This window comes from Chelonia mydas, chromosome 13 (genome assembly GCF_015237465.2).
Source record: "Chelonia mydas isolate rCheMyd1 chromosome 13, rCheMyd1.pri.v2, whole genome shotgun sequence".
NCBI lineage: Eukaryota > Metazoa > Chordata > Testudines > Cheloniidae > Chelonia > Chelonia mydas.
In genome coordinates, this window is record NC_051253.2 from 14,287,504 (window position 1) to 14,305,677 (window position 18,174).

An 18,174-nucleotide genomic window follows, 5' to 3' on the forward strand; every position below is an offset into this window, starting at 1 on the left:
TATCTAGGAAGAGAATTCTTCTTGAGAAACTGCTTAGCAACTATAGTCCAAATATAGTGACTTTCTTTTGAAAAATAATCATAGAAATGTAAGGCTAGAAGGGACCTCAGGAGGTCACTAGACAATCCCTGAAAGGTGTTTGTCTGTCCAGTTTTTAAGAACATGCAATAATGGGGATTCCACAACCTCCCTTTGTAACTTATTTCAGTGTTTATCCATCACTATTGTTAGAACGTCTTTTTCAATATCAAACCTAAATCAGCCTGTTTTACAGATTAAACCAATTACTTGTTCTGCCTTCAGTGGACATAGAGAACAGTTGATCGCTATCCTGTTTATAACAGCCATTAACATATTTGAAAACAATTATCAAGCCCCCAACCCCCCCCTCCCCTGCGTCGTCTTGTCTTAAGACTAAACCTACCCACTTTTTTAACGGTTAATCATAGGTCAGGTTTTCTAAACTTCTCATTTTTGTTGCTCTCATCTGGATTATCTCTCCAATTTTTTCACAACTTAGTGTGATGCCCAGAACTGGACACAATATTCCAGCTGAGGCCTCACCTCTAATGAGTTGAGAGGGACAATTACCTCCTGTGTCTGTCTTACAACACTCCTGTTTTTACGCCCCAGAATATTAGTCTTTTTTGCAACTACATCACATAGTTGGCTCAGTCAATATGTGATGCTCTGTAACCCCCCAAATTCTTTTCAGCAGTACTACTGCCACTACTAGCCGGTTAAACCTATTAAACCCTGCACTTGTCTTTGCTGAATTTCATCTTGTTGATTTCAGACCACTTCTCCAATTTGTCAAAGCTGTTCTGAATTCTAATCCAGTCCCCCAAAGTGCTTGCAACCTCTCACCTGGTGTCATTCTCAAATTTATTAAGCATATGCTCCACTCCTTTATCCATGTCATTTAATGAAAATATTGAATAGTGCTGGGCCCAGGACAGACCCCTGCAGGACCCCACTCAATACAATTCCACTGTTTGACAGCGAACCACTGACAACTACTCTTTGAGTATGGCCTTTCACCCACCTTATAGTAACTTCAACTAGACCACATTTCTCTTGTTTGTTTATGAGAATATCACGTTGGACTGCCAAAAGCCAAGCTACTAAACTCAAGATATATCACATCTAAAACTTCCCTAATCTACCAGGCCAGTAACCCTATCAAAGAAGGAAATGCCATGGTTTGGCATGATTTGTTGTTGACAAATCCATATTGGCCATTCCTTATAACTTTGTTATCCCTTAGGTGATTACAAATTGATTGTTTAATCATTTGTTCCAGTATCTTCTCAAGTATTGAAGATAGCTTGACTGGTCTACAATTCCCAAGTTCTTTGTTACCCATTTTAAAGATAGGTATTATGTTTACCCTTCTTCAGTCTTATGGGACGTCACCTGTGCTCCATGAGTTCTGAAAGATAATCGCTTATGGTTCCAGTATTCCTGAATGCACCTATAGAGTTCCTGACGTACTCTAGGGTGCATTCAGTCAGGCCCTGCCAACTTGAGTGCATCTAACTAAAGTGTTCTTTAACCTGTTTTCCTATTTTAGCTTGAGTTCCTTCCCCCTTGTTGTTAATGTTAATTGTGTTAAGTGTCTGATCACAATTTACCCTTTTAGTGAAGCCTGAAGCAAAATACGAACACCTCAGCCATCTGTTGTTCACTCTTCTTCACTGCTAAGTATAGGACCTACACTTTCCTTCATCCTTCTCTTGTTACGTACGTGTGTGTGTGTGTGTGTGTGTCATTTCTTACTGCTTGTTGTGTCCCTTGCTAGGTGTAACTTACGTTGTGCCTTAATCTTTCTGATTTTGTCCCTACATGCTTGTACTATTCTTTTGTGCATACCCTTAACAATGTGTCCGTGTTTCCATTTTCGGTAGGTTTCCTTTTGGGTTTTTTTTTCCTCCAGGTTGTTAAAGTTCCTAACGAGTCCTATTGGCCTCTTTCCTCCATGTGGGAATAGTTTGCTTTTGTGTGTCTGTCTCTTTGAGAGCTGGCAGTTTCTCCTGAACTTCTTTTCCCCTTAGATTTTCTTCCCATGGGACCTTAACTACCAGTTCTCTGGGCTTGTTAGTTTTGTTTTTAAGTCCGTTGTCCTTATTTTGGTGGTCTCACTCCTTCCTTTCCTTAGAATCAATAATTTCACGATCACTTTCACTCAAATTGCCTTCCACTTTCAGCTTTACAACCAATTCTTCCTTGTTAGTCAGAATGAAGTCTACTTAATTACTACTTCCACCTTTAGAAACAAAAAGTTGTCCAAGAATGTACTGGGCATTTTGTATTTTGACATATTACTTTTCCAACAGATGTCTGGGCAATCAGTCCTCCCTTACTATCAGATCTAGTGTTTTTTTTGGATATTTCTATTGATCTAGAAATGTCTCATATAACTCCTCCTCCTGATTTGGTGGTCTATACTAGACTCTGACCATGACACAGCCCATCTTTCTGTTTTTGTTTTGTTCTCTTCTCTTCTCTTCCTCAGACTTTCAAATGGTCTGCCTCTAATCTCCTTCTGGACCTCCAAACAAATGTGTATTTCTGATGTCTAATGCAACACCTCCTTTTTTCCCCCACCCATCTTTCCTGAGCAACCCATATTCTAGCCATGAGATTTCTCACCCAGTCTCTGTGATGCAGTTAAGTAATAATTTAGCTTATGGACTAATATTTCCAGTTTTTCTTCCCCATATGGCCTTGCCATATTGTAAAATGAAAGTTATTCTTCATTTTCTGCTTTTATTGTGGAGGCAGCCAGAACAGTCTAATGTTTAGTATCTGCAGATATTAGAACTTTAAAAACTGACGAGTTAACTCTAAACAATTTGGTCACTGCTCTTGTGTGTAGCATATTCCCTTGAATGATGTGAAGTTAGCAAAATTCAATGTTATGGACCAACATCCTTAAATTACCAGAAAGAGGAAAGGTAGGCAAGTTACTGGCATGTGAATTGACTAAGAGACCGGTTTGCTTAAATACACTACTTGGAAGAAAAGTGCTAACACAGTTTCCTTGGCCAGAGTAGTCAGGATCAAACTGTTTGTTACTGCTGAGATTCAAAGTTCTAATCCTGTGTAGGACAGGAATATATGGAACATTAAAACTTTAACAATTTCTCTAGAGTTAACATTTATTGTACTCTTTTGGGGATTAGGGTAAAAAAAATAGCAAAGATGGTATTTTAACTGGTTAGAATTTAATAACTGTGGTCTTGCATCTTCATCTTACATGTGACATACTTTGTGTCTGCATTTAAAGAAAGGATACTTGCATAACCTCAAGACACAGTGTACAGAATGTCCTGGCATACACTATTGCATTTTTTCCAATTTTAGCAATGTACAACCCTTAGTTTGGCTGCTGTGATACTGATTCAATTAAGAAATGCTAAAAGTACTTCTTGTTGCTCCTTCTCAGTTGCTGTTATCTTCCTGCATTAAAACAGTTATCATGAGATGCTGAGTCATAGTTCCAATGCATATATCAGTTTGAATGGGTGTGTTTTAAAACTGCTATCACAATTTTCTACTAAATATAAATATAAATTTAAAAAATAAAAATAAAATACTTTCAGCACAAGTTTGAGCCATTTGAAGCCACTTCGGTATTTGACAAACTAAGTGATTAACCAAGTAAAAAGATGAATTTACTAAAAACAAAATCCTTTCTAGTCCATTTTGATCTGAGTGATGACAGTGTCCTCAAAGGTGTACTTAATGCAGCCTGATTTAAAAAAAAAATGACTTTTTTATAGTATTCATGAATAAAACTTTCTCCTCGTCCTTGTTAGACATTATGCTGCACTTGCTACCCTCTAGTGGTAACTATTGGTGCTTACACTTACAGAAAGAGACCAAGTTTCTCTAACTGCGAACTTGAAAAAAATGTTAAATTCTGTCAAACACTAGTCATGTCACTTCCTTTCCCCTGTATGTTTGCAGATCTCAACTTAAGTATTAATAATTCCCAGGGACAAAAAATGAAGACCATTTTACCAAGACCTGTTAATACTAAAATGGTCTCCCCCAGCCACGATATTCCATTTATTAGTGCAAACTAATTTCTGCAGCAGTGTACTATAAACCTGTATCTTATCTTGTCTAGTTTAAATTCCTGTCTTAAAGAAAATATTTGGTCTGTTTGTGGGCCATAAAGGATTTATAAGATATGGTATACACAATGGAGAGAGGCATACGTGATTAAAGTTAATGAAATCTATTTGTTCAACTCTTAGGGCCTAGCTTTGGATTTTGTTTCAATCCCAATGGATCCTTATCAGTCACAAACCACAATACTATCTGACGCACAACTGGAAGTCTCTTAAAACTCTCTTGACAGTCAGATAGCAGGAGTGTGCAGTAAAGTAGATCAGAGGGGTTTTTGTCGATCTATATTGGGAGCTAGCCTCCCCTAATTAAATTGGGGTGGGGGGGGAAGGTGATTTCTAGTAGACACTTGTGCTTTTGAGGTTGAAACAAATGGAGCCCAAATTTACATTTACTCCTCATAATGTGGGTTTGCATGTTTTTTTTCTTACAAAGATAAAAATGAAGATGGCTTGGAAAGAGCAAAAGTTAAAAACCTTGGGGCCTCGAGAGAATGCAGCTATTGTGGAAAATATTTCCGCTCAAATTATTACCTCAATATTCATCTCAGAACTCATACAGGTAAAGGATTTTAAATTCTTCAGGAGAAGGTCTGCTTAAGCGAGATCAGAGAGAACTTTAGATTCCTGTTAAGAACAAATTAAAACTATCTACAAAATTGCTGAAATTAAGATCTAAAATCTCCAATGTTGCAGTTGAAGTGTAAATGAAACATAGCCTTAAACAGCTATGCATATTAATTTCCTAAACTCAAATCTACTCTAAATTAGACTCACGCTAGACTCTTACGTCTCTGCTACACTTTGATTTGTAACATTGTATCCTGCCTTTCACCCTTGTCTAATTATCACACCGCTTTTAAAAATCCAGAATACAACTCCCAAGTATGTGCCACTGCTGCTGTGTCAGAGACTGTTGTCCCTGTTTTCAGTAAAGCTTCTTTTCCATACTCCATAGATACTCCTCCTCCAAAGAAACTCTGTCAGTGTATGTAATGAACGGAAATGTCCCTATTTTTTCTCAAAGGACTGTTTATACATTTGGCTAATATTATTCCCATTTGCTGACCAGCCCGTGTTGTCTTTGGCCATGCCGACGTGGCTGCAATTGATCAAACGGGGTCCCTTTAATTATGCTTATTTCCTTTATCTGTGCTCAACAGATTGCTAACTGCCATCCGTACACCTTCTGAACATGTAGGGAAAAACTCTCATCCTAACCAGAAGATGTCACTGTAGTTAACAAAGACAAACAAACCACCCACAAACAACCACTAGGTATAGTTCTTAGGGGTCATGGATCAATTTGGAGCCTGCATAAGAAATGTGTGTGTTTTGAGCAGGGGGAGGAGAAAAGAAGAACACTATATTTTCTTAATCTTTTGAATTCTAAAACTCATTGAATCATTTAATTATGTTGAAGATTTTAAATCAATATGCATCAAACTTTTTCTCTGATGAAACTATTTCAGGTGAAAAACCATACAAATGTGAATTTTGTGAGTATGCAGCAGCCCAGAAAACATCATTGAGGTATCATTTAGAGAGGCATCACAAGGAGAAGCAGGCTGATATCGCAACAGATGTGAAAAGTGACAGCAAAGTTTTGTTACAGAGTCAGGGGATGGACCTCCTGCAAGCCACTGATGGTGCTCAAGAAACCAAAAACTTGAAAAAGTTTTTTGACGGTGCCAAAGATGCAAAGGGCTGCCCACCTGTAAAGCAACAAAGAGAGATATTGTCTTCCTTTCAGAGCATATTGGGTGGTCCAGTCATCTTGACCATGAAAAATGATACTCAGGACTTAAAGAAGGGTGCAGTTGGTAACAGCTCAAATCAAATGAATGAGAACTCAGACGCTCCTTACCTGGATAAGCTAAAAGCAGAGGGAAAAGCAATGGAATCTCAGGCAAATGATCCCATTGATAAAACAGAGAGAGATGCTTTAGTAACATTGGAGGGAGATGATATCCAGTTGACTGGTGCCTTAAAGGACATAAATAATGTGGAAGAAATGAGAGAGAGCGCTGAAAAATGCAAACACAAGCATATAATGGGCTCTCAAGAAAAGCCGTTAAATTTATCTACTGGGACAGTGCAAGAATGTTCAGTGATCTCAACTGCTAAAGGCTTGTTAGCAACCAGCACCTGCCCATTTTGTACTTATAGAACGTTTTATCCAGAAGTCCTTATGATACACCAGAGGTTGATGCATAAATACAATCCCGACACTGTTAACAAAAATGGTTACAGAAACAAGGCTTTGGCTAAAGCCAGGCGTACTGGATGCCCACCAGCTCTTCTTGGTAAAGATGTGCTTCCCCTGTCTCTTAACCCTAATAAAAGCAAGGCTTCCCTATCTATGCAACCAAAACAGTTGCATACAGAGAAGACTAAACAGTGTCCCCCTCTACAGAGCAAAGTCCCTGTTTTTTCTACTGTAGATCCTAGCAGTTCAGCGCCAAGTAACTTGAAGTCTTACAAACCACAAAGCATTGGCGCTCAGGCGAGTAGCTGTCGGCAACCACAGCAAGATATGCACTCAAATCCTAGTATTTCTTCAGTAATGGATAGAGTAAAAAAAGCTGAACCTAAAGCAAAAATTCTAAATGTATCAGCTTCTCAACCTGGTGTAGTCAGTAGCAGCATCAATAGCTCCTATGATTCTCCCCTTAATGAATCTGCCTGGTTCAGTAATCGAGGAAGAGAATATCTCTGCAATAGATCTGTGGGTCACATAAACTTAGAATTTGGTGAACCATCTTCTAAAAGAGTGAAACCTAATCTGTTAGCTCTTGAACACATTGACTCTGCAAGGATTAATTACAGAAGATATGACATGAGCAGATCTCGTGTTGCAAACAGATATGCAAATCTGTTACCTCAGGAATGTTCACATGCCAAACCTGCATCCTCTGTTTTGCCAACCAAACAAGGGCTTCTGAATTCAGATGAAGTTGATTCTCGAAATGTACTAACTATTCTGAAAACCTATGAGCCATATAGCCCTGGACCACTTTATGGTTCTTTTGGACCTAGCAATGGCCAAGCAACCAGCTCTCCAATAGAAGGTACTGTATTTTCTCTGTTTATACTCAACTCTAACTCTGGTAAAACTTAAATTTTTGCTCTAATTTTAAGATAAATGATTCAAATCAGATATTTAAATGCCCAAAACTGTCTCTGCATCACTAGTATCTACTGGTGCAAACGATGGTTTGTCAGCATTTTATTATCTTATTCAATGGCTTATGATAAATTTAAGGTCACAGCAAGTATTCAGACTTCAAATTCAATCAGTGTAACTTGTTGCTTCATATACACAGTAACAAACATCTGTTGCAGGAAGTCGAAGTTTTCTAAAAGGTTAATATTTAAGTGTTACTATGACAGCTATTCTGATTCTTTGATGTCAAATATGTACTACTGTTAGTACTCCCAACCTTCATTGCAGAGGGTCAGTTAATGTTTCTAGAGTATATTAAAGAATTATAATGCTAAATGTTAAACATTTAGCATCTCAGGCAAAGAAACCTTGGACCCCATGGAATGTTTATCAAATTTCTTCCAAAGAGCATTTTTTTTAAAAAAAAAAAAAGTCCAACCTCCAAAATATATTAAATCCTGTAAAACTTACTTCAGGTCTGCCTTAAACCTATATATTCTACATCTGAACTAAAAACTTCAGTGGATTACATTAATGCGTAATTTTTAATAGAAGCTGAACACTTCATTAGAAATGTGTCTAAATGTGTCTGTTTAATATTCAAATTGAAAAGTCCCATCACTAATCAATAGTATTAACATTTTACTGTAGTAACTTCATTTGGTAAATATCACTCTTAACCAAGATTTTCAAAACCAGGAGCCTAAAGCGAAATGTATGAATCCATTTTTAGGCACCTGCCTAATTTTACAAAATGTTGAACATCTGAGAGCTCCCACTGAGGTCAACGTGGACTTAAGAGACTAAATTTACTTATGGGGAAAAAAACTTGAACTTGGGATCTTGCCATTTCTATCTTCACCTATTTTTATTTGTACCCTTGTACTGCAGTCTAACACAGCCACCAAAGTTGAAATGCTGTACTATGTAGAACTCAGTGGCTTTCTATTTATAGTCTGACATACAATTTAAAAGATGTATCTTTGCAGCTTATCTATATCAATTGCTTTTTACAAAAACTCTCAAAATGTTGTAGACGTAGAAAGAATTTCTTAACTTTAATTATGCCGCATAACCACCATGGAAGCATGCGTACAAAGTACTTTTTAAACTTTGTCAGCAACTTGTCCTCTGTGAAAATAAGGTAATACATTTATAGTCTATTGTGGTGTGTAACCAATATTGCTGAACCAGTTCGAGTCATAGAAGATGTGGTGATGGCAACATATTAAACCTGCATTTGGAAGTTGAAAGGTATAGTGGGTGTTGGTGTGGGTGTTTTGGGTGGAGATGTGTAAACCTAGTCTCCACTAGTGGGAATATGGGAGGAAGAGTGACAGCTTTATTTCTCATCTGATGGATGAGAGGTGGAATGCAGTATCTGATTCATTTCTGAGTGTTTGAAATTATATTTGTGGTTCCTAGTCACATGGGCAGTGTCCTCTGCCATGTGTAGGCTACAGCAGCACAGCTAAGGTGTTGGATATTTCTACGCTACACTACATCGATGGAAGGGGTTTCTCCATCAATGTACCTAATCCACATCTCTGAGAGGCAGTAGCCAGGTTGAAAAAGGATTCTTCCATTAAGTTGACCTAACTATGGAGCTCGGGGCATGACATTTTTTCACAGCCCTGAGCAACATAGCTAGGTTAATCTAATTTTTAAGCATTCAAGCCCAGGCCTTGAATGTTAACATTGGCTGCTAGGGTATGTGACTTGCTTTGGAGACACATGAAATAGTGAGTTGGGTATGGGTTCTCTGGGTTGGGAGGGTGTATGTCTTCATTCTTATATAAATAACAATAAAGGGAGTAAAAGGGGGGAAATAGTCTGATGGATGGGCTTTTTGAAAAGAGAAATATATCAAAATACCTTAAGTAACCTGGCTTTTCGCAGAAGTTATTGATAAAATCTTAACTTTAGCTGAGTACTGAAGTTTTTTTTAATGTGGGAGTTTGCTTTTAGAAAGCATTTAAGCCTTAATTTGACGTGGACGTTATCTGTCTGTAAACGTTACTTTGCTACCGTTATGTAGTTTCAGTAAAACACAAGACAGCATTGGCAGCAGAGGTAGAGCCTGTAACTTCTTTGACCAGCTGATGGCTAGACACAAACAGCCATCCACTAGTCACATTTATAAACTCTGAAACAGTCTCGGCCTTTCATCTTTTGGTTAAACTGCTTATTGTGAATAATGTTCAGTTTACATGCTCGGAAGAAACTGATGGTCTGTCCTTCAGTCTAAATGAGGACCTTCTGTGGATCTTGAAGCCATTATTGGCCATGCAACACAAGGCCTACATGCAATAATCCAAAATTTCAAGAAATGTTCTAGGTATTAATGAATAGAACCCTATTGATTCTGGTGAAATCCAGGAGTAGGAAATTGAGGGGAACTCATCAAGCCCCTTGCTTGTATCTAGGAGCGCATGCGTGCGCACACATCTGTATATATCTATATCTATCTCAGGTCTGCCAATCCTCTCAGTTTAAAATATTGACAACCTGAATGGCTTTTTCGGCCTGAGAGATAGTAATAAGAATAGTGACATGGAGTAGAGGATGGGAAGGGAGGCCACATGGCAGAATGGGGTACAATGGTATGGCAGGAGAAGTTATGGAGGTGAGACAGACACAGCCAGAGACAAAGGGAAATGAGGGAATTTCAGGGAGTCCCTGAAATAAAGAGATGGGAATGTACAGGGGGTGGGAATGCAACAAACCCCTTTTGTGTGATTGAGTTCAACTTACAGAAGCAACAAAGCATGAGAAACTCTATCTAGATTCCTATAATGCCTACGTTGGAGTTCACCTGGATTTTCTCCTTCCTTTATGCTTCTTAAAAACATCCACAAACCTAGCCCTCTTCCTATGCTAAAACTTTATGGCATCTGATGGAAATTCTGCTTCTGAAATCTGAGCTTGTGGACATCATAATACACACATTGCAGCATGTGGCAATTATATCTATAGGAACAGTCCTACAGGTGCAGTTTTCTGCACCTCGAGGCAGTAAGGTCTGTAGCTTGCAGCTGAGAATGTAAACTTCATCAAATAAGTTCTGTAGTTCCCACTTCTTAGTCATCTAAACCATTTTCCCCCATAAATGGTCAAAAGGCCTCAATTAGATACTACATTGAAGAAGGCCTTAGAAGTACCTAGATAGAAACCAAAGGTAGACTTTCTAGGCCAATACATTTTTGAGATGACATTCAAAAATAATTTAAGAACCTCTTGCAAACTCTCATCTCATTGACTTGTCCCATTAGCCTCCAACTCTCAGATCATCCTCTTGATGGTGCCCCATACATGAGTAAATTCAGATGGATTTGTTTTGGGGGCTGGGGGGGCAGGGGGAGGGTTGGGAAGAGGAGACAGCCAAATTGTGCTAAGTATTAGACACTTAATGGACAGGGTGGAGATTGAAAAGAAGTCTAATGTTGTTCTGTGGTATAAGTTACAGAGAAACTTTCTTACACATTAAAAGTATGCAGGTGTACCTAAAAGTAGTAACAACTAGCAACTCTTAAGGGATATGTTTTATAAGATAGCATATGCAAATAGTTTGCAGGTGTACAGCTGCAAGTTCTGGTACCCTTATTTCTCCCTGATGTTCTAAAACATGATGTTAAACCCCTTTTTATGGCCTGTTTTGTCTTGTGGAAACATTTAGGTCCTATGACCATGTTATATCACGTTAAATGCTGGATCAAATTGTCATGAGAATATGGTCCACTTGGCAAACTTGATTAAACCACGTTTATTGCTCGTAAACTGTGCCAGTTTGCATTGCCCTGAAGAGACAGAAACATTCTGAAACCGCTCAGTTTGTGTTACTCTCAAATTAGTCATCCTTTGCAGTGGCAACACTCTATCAAGTGTAACCTGTTGGCTGATTGATCTGGCCGAGACTGAAAATTGAAGACAATTGCTCAGACACATTCCAGCAATTTTGTAGATTGTTGAAATTAATTTAGCTCTGCCATTTAAATTTAATTAAAGCCTTACTGGTTTTTTCACAGTGCATTTAAGGCTTTCATGGAATATAGACAGTAGTTTAGCTTTTGTATCCTAATGGAGTATTGGTTCTTGAAACAGACATGACCTTTTTCTAAGTTTTATTAGCTTAGGTGAAAAACATTGCATAAGATTTAATATGATCAAGTATTGATTTAAACCTGTATTTAGAAATCTTAAGTGATCCCTTTAGTAATTAAATCAATAAGCCCAATACTGCCTTGGTAACGGCATTACAAAGTCTGTCCATGTAAATACATACAAAGATTTAAAAACAAAAAAACTAAAGCGTTCTGTACACTTACTATCACGTTGAAAAGAAACTTAAACTTGAAATGCAGCCTGTTACCATGGCATAGTAAATTATCAAAAACTTCTGTTTGAAAGTGATGCATATAAAGCATATAGAGGAGGTAGAAATCCTGTACCTAGCACCACATCATTTAGACAGATGACTTGTTCAGTTTTAAAATAAATTAAATTGAAGACGTCTGTAAAGTAGTTTACAATGCAAGCCCAGTAAAAGTTGTTGTGATAGACATAAGGCAATGTAGATTCTAGTTCATTGAAAATATTCACTTTTAGACTAGTATACTGGTCTTTTAATAAATAATAAAGCTGTTTTGAAAAAACTTGTGTGTTATATTATGCTTACATGTTGCTGATCTGTGTAAGAGGAAAACTTTAAGCCCTGGTCTACATGGGAGGGGTGGGGAGTGGACGGGGAATTAACTAAGTTACGCAACTTCAGTTATGTGAATAACGTAGCTGAAGTCGACATACTTAGATCGACTTACTATGGTGTCTCCGCTGCGGTGAGTCGACTCTCCCTGCGGCTCTGGACTACAAGAGTCGACGGGAGAACGCTTAGGGGTCGATTTATCACGTCTAGACTAGACGCGATATATCGATCCCCTTTGGATCGATCGCTGCCCGCCTATCCAGTGGGTAGTGACAACATACCCTTAGTAGAATGAAAGGGTGATGGAACCTTTGTGTATATGGGAGTGATGTTTCATATAAGGCCTTAATATTAAGTTTTTATTTTTTCTTAGATACCTAAAATTCCATACCACTTTTTTAGGATTGTTCTTCTGCAATATGTCTTTATTGTACCTCTAAAATTGTTGTGCTGTGCATTGGTTTGAGTGCTGTCTTCCACTCCATAGCGGACAGCACTTCAGTGGCAAAGCGTACCTACATAAGTAGTTTGTTTAAAGCACTTTTGAATCATTGGGTGAAAAGGCACTGTAAAATCACTTCACTTGCAAATGAAAAGGACATTGAGTAAATTGTATGATGAGCCTTGTTTTCCAACTAATCTTGTTAATACCTCTTAAAATTTACTTTATCAGGAAAAAGGCCGGTGTCATACCAACACTTATCTAACAGCATGCTACAAAAGCGAAGTTATGAGAGTTTTATTGGCAATGCACGTTTTCGACCAAATGACAAGAAAACTTGATTATTTACTTCAAGAAATGGTAAACAATCCTGTTAATTAAATGACTTTACTTTTGATATTTGTTAAGTCTGGCATCAAATATAGTGGTACGTGAAATTATTAGAAGAGTTATGGAAAAAAATTGTGGAATTAGGTCAGTGAGAAGAATGCAAAAGTCCCCTTTACTATGAAAAATTAACTACGTATCATGGTCGGTGTTTAGGTTTGTATTTTGAAAAGTCCAAATGACTTGGTTTAGAACCTTCACCCTTGATAGTAAATGTGTAGGAGCTTGTTTTCCAAAATAAATGGGAGCATTAACAATATTTAAATTAAATCTATTAAACTAGATTTAAAGGGTTACAATATCAGTCTATTAAAGTGTTCAAGGGAAGGATCTACACAAAGTTAAAATGTGAGTTTAAAAACTACATGGAGAATTAACTTACAAATGAGGAGGCAGCTGATATTAGCTAGGATTCATGCACTTATGAAAACTTGATCTCTAAACTTGATATCTAAGCTATCATGTCCGACAAACTCCCCTGCCAGTTCATTGCACTGCATTTTTGAATATTCACAAGACGGGGTGAAATAACTAAAGTTCCACTGCTTGAGTCGAGCTTTAACTATTTTTCTGGGTAGAGATTGCACGACATCCTGTGTATCGTTCCTCTGGAAACACTTCCTGGTGTTCAACTCCTTGGCATTGACACCTCAGGTATTACATGTGCTTGGAGTTATATAACCTTGTTAGTTAGTTAGTTCCCCAAGAGAGGAAGGGGGAAGTCTTTTGTAATCAAGGCAGTCAGCTGTAACTCTGGAGTTGGGACTTCTATGTAACCTTGGTCAAGTCACATAATCCACCTGTCTCAAATCACTAAAATCTAGGGTAGTTCTTACCATATCCTCAACAGTGAGAGGGAACTGTTTTTGACATGTTTATATGCTCAGTTGATGAACATAAACAGTTCTGTATCCAGTTTTTACTCTTGCTTTATATATTAATTCTCTCTAGTCTCTGTTTTTGTTCCTCTTTCTGGAATTCCTTCCAGTTCAGGTAGATGCTGCTTGAATGCTGCAGTGTCCAGACCTATACAATAATTTACATATTGTTCTACATGCTCTAGAGATCTGAACTATCACCTCTAGTCCATAAAGCAAAGCTTTTATATCTACAGCACGTTAGATTGTTTTGCTACAGCACTGTCTCTTGGGTCTCTCTTGACCATTTTTTGCTAAATACCTCCCACTCAAGTTTCTCTTCCTCCCCCCGGCCCGGATATCTGTCTGTCTAACTTTATTTCCTGCTTATATTTCTATTCATGGTTTGAATGTCTTGAAAAGCTGCTTTAATTGCCAATTTTTAATCTACCAAATAGATGCCACATTTCATGTGAAAACATTAATGTGTCTAAATATGCCTATTAAAGAACGTGTATATAAATTTCAATTTTAATATTTAAAGATCTTTCTCTAGCTGCATTATTTGAATTTTATTAGTTTATAGCACAAAACTATTTTTGGTTTGTTCTAGGTCTGAGGACGCAAATGCAATTTTTGTGGAGTTATTACTTGCAGTTCATCCCTTGAGAGAAATGAATGGTGAAAGCTACTGAACTAAGCTGTGATTGTACTGTATATAAAAACACTACAGTTTTATAATATTGGTTCTGTTAACATTTGTACCAAATAGCCATAAAAAATTGTAGTCTGAACAGTTGGGTTATAAAGGTGTGGAGAATGTATATCTCAATGTTGGTCTTGAATAATATTTTTCTTTAGAATTAATTGACCAAATATTAGGTAGGAATTATATTTTTACGTACTTGAGTGCTGCTGAAAAGAGATCCTCTTTGAAATAGTATATAATCCTTGCACCTCAGGTAAACTCTGTAAATATCTAAGCATGTTGGTTTAACTACTGTTCCTTTTTCATAGAGGTGGCAGTTTCTCATTTTGCGTTTTTCTGCTATTACTGTTAGTTTTTTAAATAACTTTTTCAAATGAACTATGACATTAAATTGTTCAGTTTAGAAGTATTGTGATCATCCTAGCTAAGGTGCTAACTCTTTGCTGTTCAATCTTGCACATACTAGGACCATAATTTGTTGAAGCAAACTTTCTGCTTCTGTAGAATTGATGTTTCCAGCAACTTATCTTAAAAAGCAAAAGAGAGAAGCAGTTCTTGTCACATCCTGTGCAGGATCTTTCATAGTGTTCCTGGGACAGTCAGAATTCTCTCCTTATGTTAATTTCATAGTTTCTGAAATGAACATCTCCACCAACAGTTAAAAACTCTAGTAGCAGAATGTACGGAGGACTCACAGGACAAACAGGAAATATTTGAATACTTCAGGTGTTTAGGTTTTTACCAAATGTAATACACTTTCATTTAGGAAAAACATAGTATCCTTATTTTTGCATCATTTTGTCCAGACTCAAAAATAACATAAATATGTAACAGGTTTACACTAAAAACCATATGGAACTGCAAAGTTTTCTTAAGGGGATGTGGCTTATCATGGTTTGACCTGCTTGACTGTGCTCGGAAGCTTCTTGAAATCCCTCCTAGCATCTTAATTACAAACTGAAGTGTTGGAAGTATACTAAGGAACAGTCTGCTATGGGAGAACTGTGGTCCCTCTATTTTTATGAAGACAGCAGGAGTTTTTTCTAATGCACAGGCAACTAAACTTGTTAGAGGATGGCCAGATATCTGCCAGTTGAGCTGTTGCATATTTTGACTTTTTGTTTCTACATAAAGCCTGTAATTGAGACTTGATTCTTCTGTACCTAATTTTGAATTCCATATATTTTAGTAAAAAAAAATTTTTTTTGCACTGTTCATTTTGCTCTTTGCTCTTCATATAGCAATTGTAAAATAGCCAAGCATAGAAATTCTTGTTTTCATTATGCAAATTACGACTTTCTAGTTGTATGGCTTAGTTCCTGTAATTTAAATGGAACCTAATTTTAATGTCTCTGTAAACTGGCAATGTAATGAAGTGCTGTGTATCAGGAAATTGTACACTATTTACTTTTTTTCCTGTTCATAAGCTGAGCCATATGTACATAATCTAGATTGTTTCCCTAGTTTTGCACTTTTATAGCTTATTTTTTTGAAGATGAATTCACTTGGAAGATGGCTAATCTATTTTTTTGTCTGATCTTTCAATGAGTCTTATAGAATGCATGCTGGAACCATCTTTATACGTTTTAAGGGGGTATGTGATTAAAAATTCCACAGGGCTGCATTAAGAATGAAATCTGAATTGCCAAATCTGTCTTTAAAAATCTTTTTTTCATGCTGGTACACTTTTTTTCAAGTTTTATTTTTTGGCCTCTTCCTAAATCTCTTGGGAATGGATTAGAGAACAATGTACCTAAAGATTTGCCCATTTCATGGAGTTACAGCCCTGTACTTCAAAGTATACTTTTGCCCATCAGTATTAACTATTGGGATACTACTGGTTTTTATGTGTTTCTTTGGAGAGAACAGTGCATGTATAGAGGTACAAGTTGTTGATTTTGTTTTGTTATATTTATTTCATTCTATTTTGTCTGATTTTTTTTTAAGATTGTTGAAACCTTAAGTTGTCAAGCAGTAGAAACATTACTCATTTAATTTATAATGTATTTCACTTTAGTTGAGTATGTTATTACATGTGGATGTAAATATATATTTGGTGTTTTGCAAATCTGGCTTTTTGTCTTTTGTTTTATAAACTTCCGAATATTTTAATCTTCACTTGAGTGACTCTGGATAGTGAGTATAATATATATTTAAATGATCAAAGGTTAGTTGAATACAGGATTCCAGACAACTAATTTGAAGAATGTCTATTTAGTTGTCTTTCTAGAAAGATTGCAAAAGAAGCCCATGCTCCCCTTCAGTTATCTCCACTTGATTACGTCTCCTAGATTTACACTCTATGCAATGCATTCTTAACGGTGGATGGAAGAGATCAGAACCCTCCATAGATAATTCAGATAATAAGGGGTGATCTTTTAAGCTTCAGACTTGCCATGGACTTAGTGTTCACTGAGGACAAATGCCTTCTGAAGTAATTGTGAAAACTGGATTTGGGTGTGTGGGGGGGAAGAGGGGCAGGAGTTGGAAATATGATGTGTTTAACTGCCTGACTCCCTCTGAAATCAATGTGAAGTAAGTGCCTAAACTCATTTGAGGATCTTGGCTTTAATTGTCAATGAAGGGGAAGTCCATGGAAAGCCTGGAGCTTAAAAATAAGCATTGGAATCAGAGGAAAAAATGACTTTCTTTAAAGTAGTATGTGTAGGGACTAGGACTGTTTCTCACTCATAACTAAAATGTTTGAAAATGAGAACCTCAGCTGTGTGTTTAAGGCTTGTCTACACTGGTTTTAAGGTGTTTTTAAGGTGACTGTGTCATTCACTCTAGCAAAGGAGGTCTGCAGTAGATCCTGTAGTCTTCTACTGAAGCACAAATGGGATCTACTCTAAGCCCTGCTGTACAATCATTAAGATGTAATTACTATCCTCCTTTAATATCAACAGCAAAATAAACCCACCCTGGTGTATGAAGAGTGGATAATTATATATGGAATGACTAAAATGCTTAATTTAGGGTCTCTTGCTGCTTCTAAAGTCTGAGATTTTTGCAAGTCTGTGGTTTTGCTATTCTTCCATTCTCTCTCTCCTGCCCCACCCCGCATTGCTAACTGGAGTGAGATATCTTCCGCAGGTTTTAGTTCCACATAGGGATACACTAACTTTCTGTGAAATAGTATATATGAACTAAGACCCCAGGTCAGGTGTAATTCCAATGCCCGGGCACAAAGTGCCCAATGTATTTCTAAGATCTCCATTTTAACGGATACTGAGCTGGGACTTGTCAAATACAGCAGAAGATTTAAATTGACCAGGAAGGGAAGCAAATATGGAGATTCTGCAGTCTGATGGTGTGCAGCCTGTGGTCCAGGAGTCACGTGTGCCTCTTTGGGGATCTAAATTGTGGCCCTCAAAAGTATATGAATTTAATTATGACGTAAGGGACCAGACACCAGCTGTGGGTGAAGTGAATAAAACTGCACCAACCATTCCTCCTTCCTGACCCTGAACTTGCCTCTTTGCTGGGGATTGTGGGGAAGGAGGTACCGGAAATAGCTATGCTTGCTGGGAATCAAAGGATGGGAATTTCTGTGGCTGGTTTCTATTCCCTTTGTAGCACCTGAATTGAACAAAGGCAGTGGACCAATGCTGAGAATCTGCCCCTAAATAATGATTGTGGTCCTCTGACCTTTTGATGTATTCATTCCTCAAGTTGAAATGACTGGACTGCTATGGTACCACTTAATGTTTTGGTGCTTGTTGCTGGCAGCTGTATGGGGTGATAGCTCTTGCTTTTAGATGTGGATAAAATCCTT

The 18,174-nt window shown here is 37.4% G+C and overlaps 1 protein-coding gene across 11 annotated transcripts in view; it reads left to right on the forward strand.

Moving 5' to 3' along the window:
- Positions 1-16,467, forward strand: part of ZNF217 (zinc finger protein 217) — a 36,740-nt gene extending 20,273 nt beyond the window's left edge. For 6 of the 11 annotated variants that reach the window (XM_027822208.3, XM_043527514.1, XM_043527515.1 and 3 more), the window contains 4 exons: positions 4,573-4,698; positions 5,609-7,207; positions 12,678-12,806; positions 14,304-16,467. In XM_027822208.3, coding sequence (XP_027678009.2) covers positions 4,573-4,698; positions 5,609-7,207; positions 12,678-12,787 — 1,835 coding nt within the window. In that variant the 3' untranslated portion in view covers positions 12,788-12,806; positions 14,304-16,467. The remainder of the gene's footprint in view (positions 1-4,572; positions 4,699-5,608; positions 7,208-12,677; positions 12,807-14,303) is intronic. The other 5 variants (XM_043527517.1, XM_027822209.3, XM_043527518.1 and 2 more) reach the window with 1 other exon arrangement.
- The last annotated feature ends 1,707 nt before the right edge of the window (positions 16,468-18,174 follow it).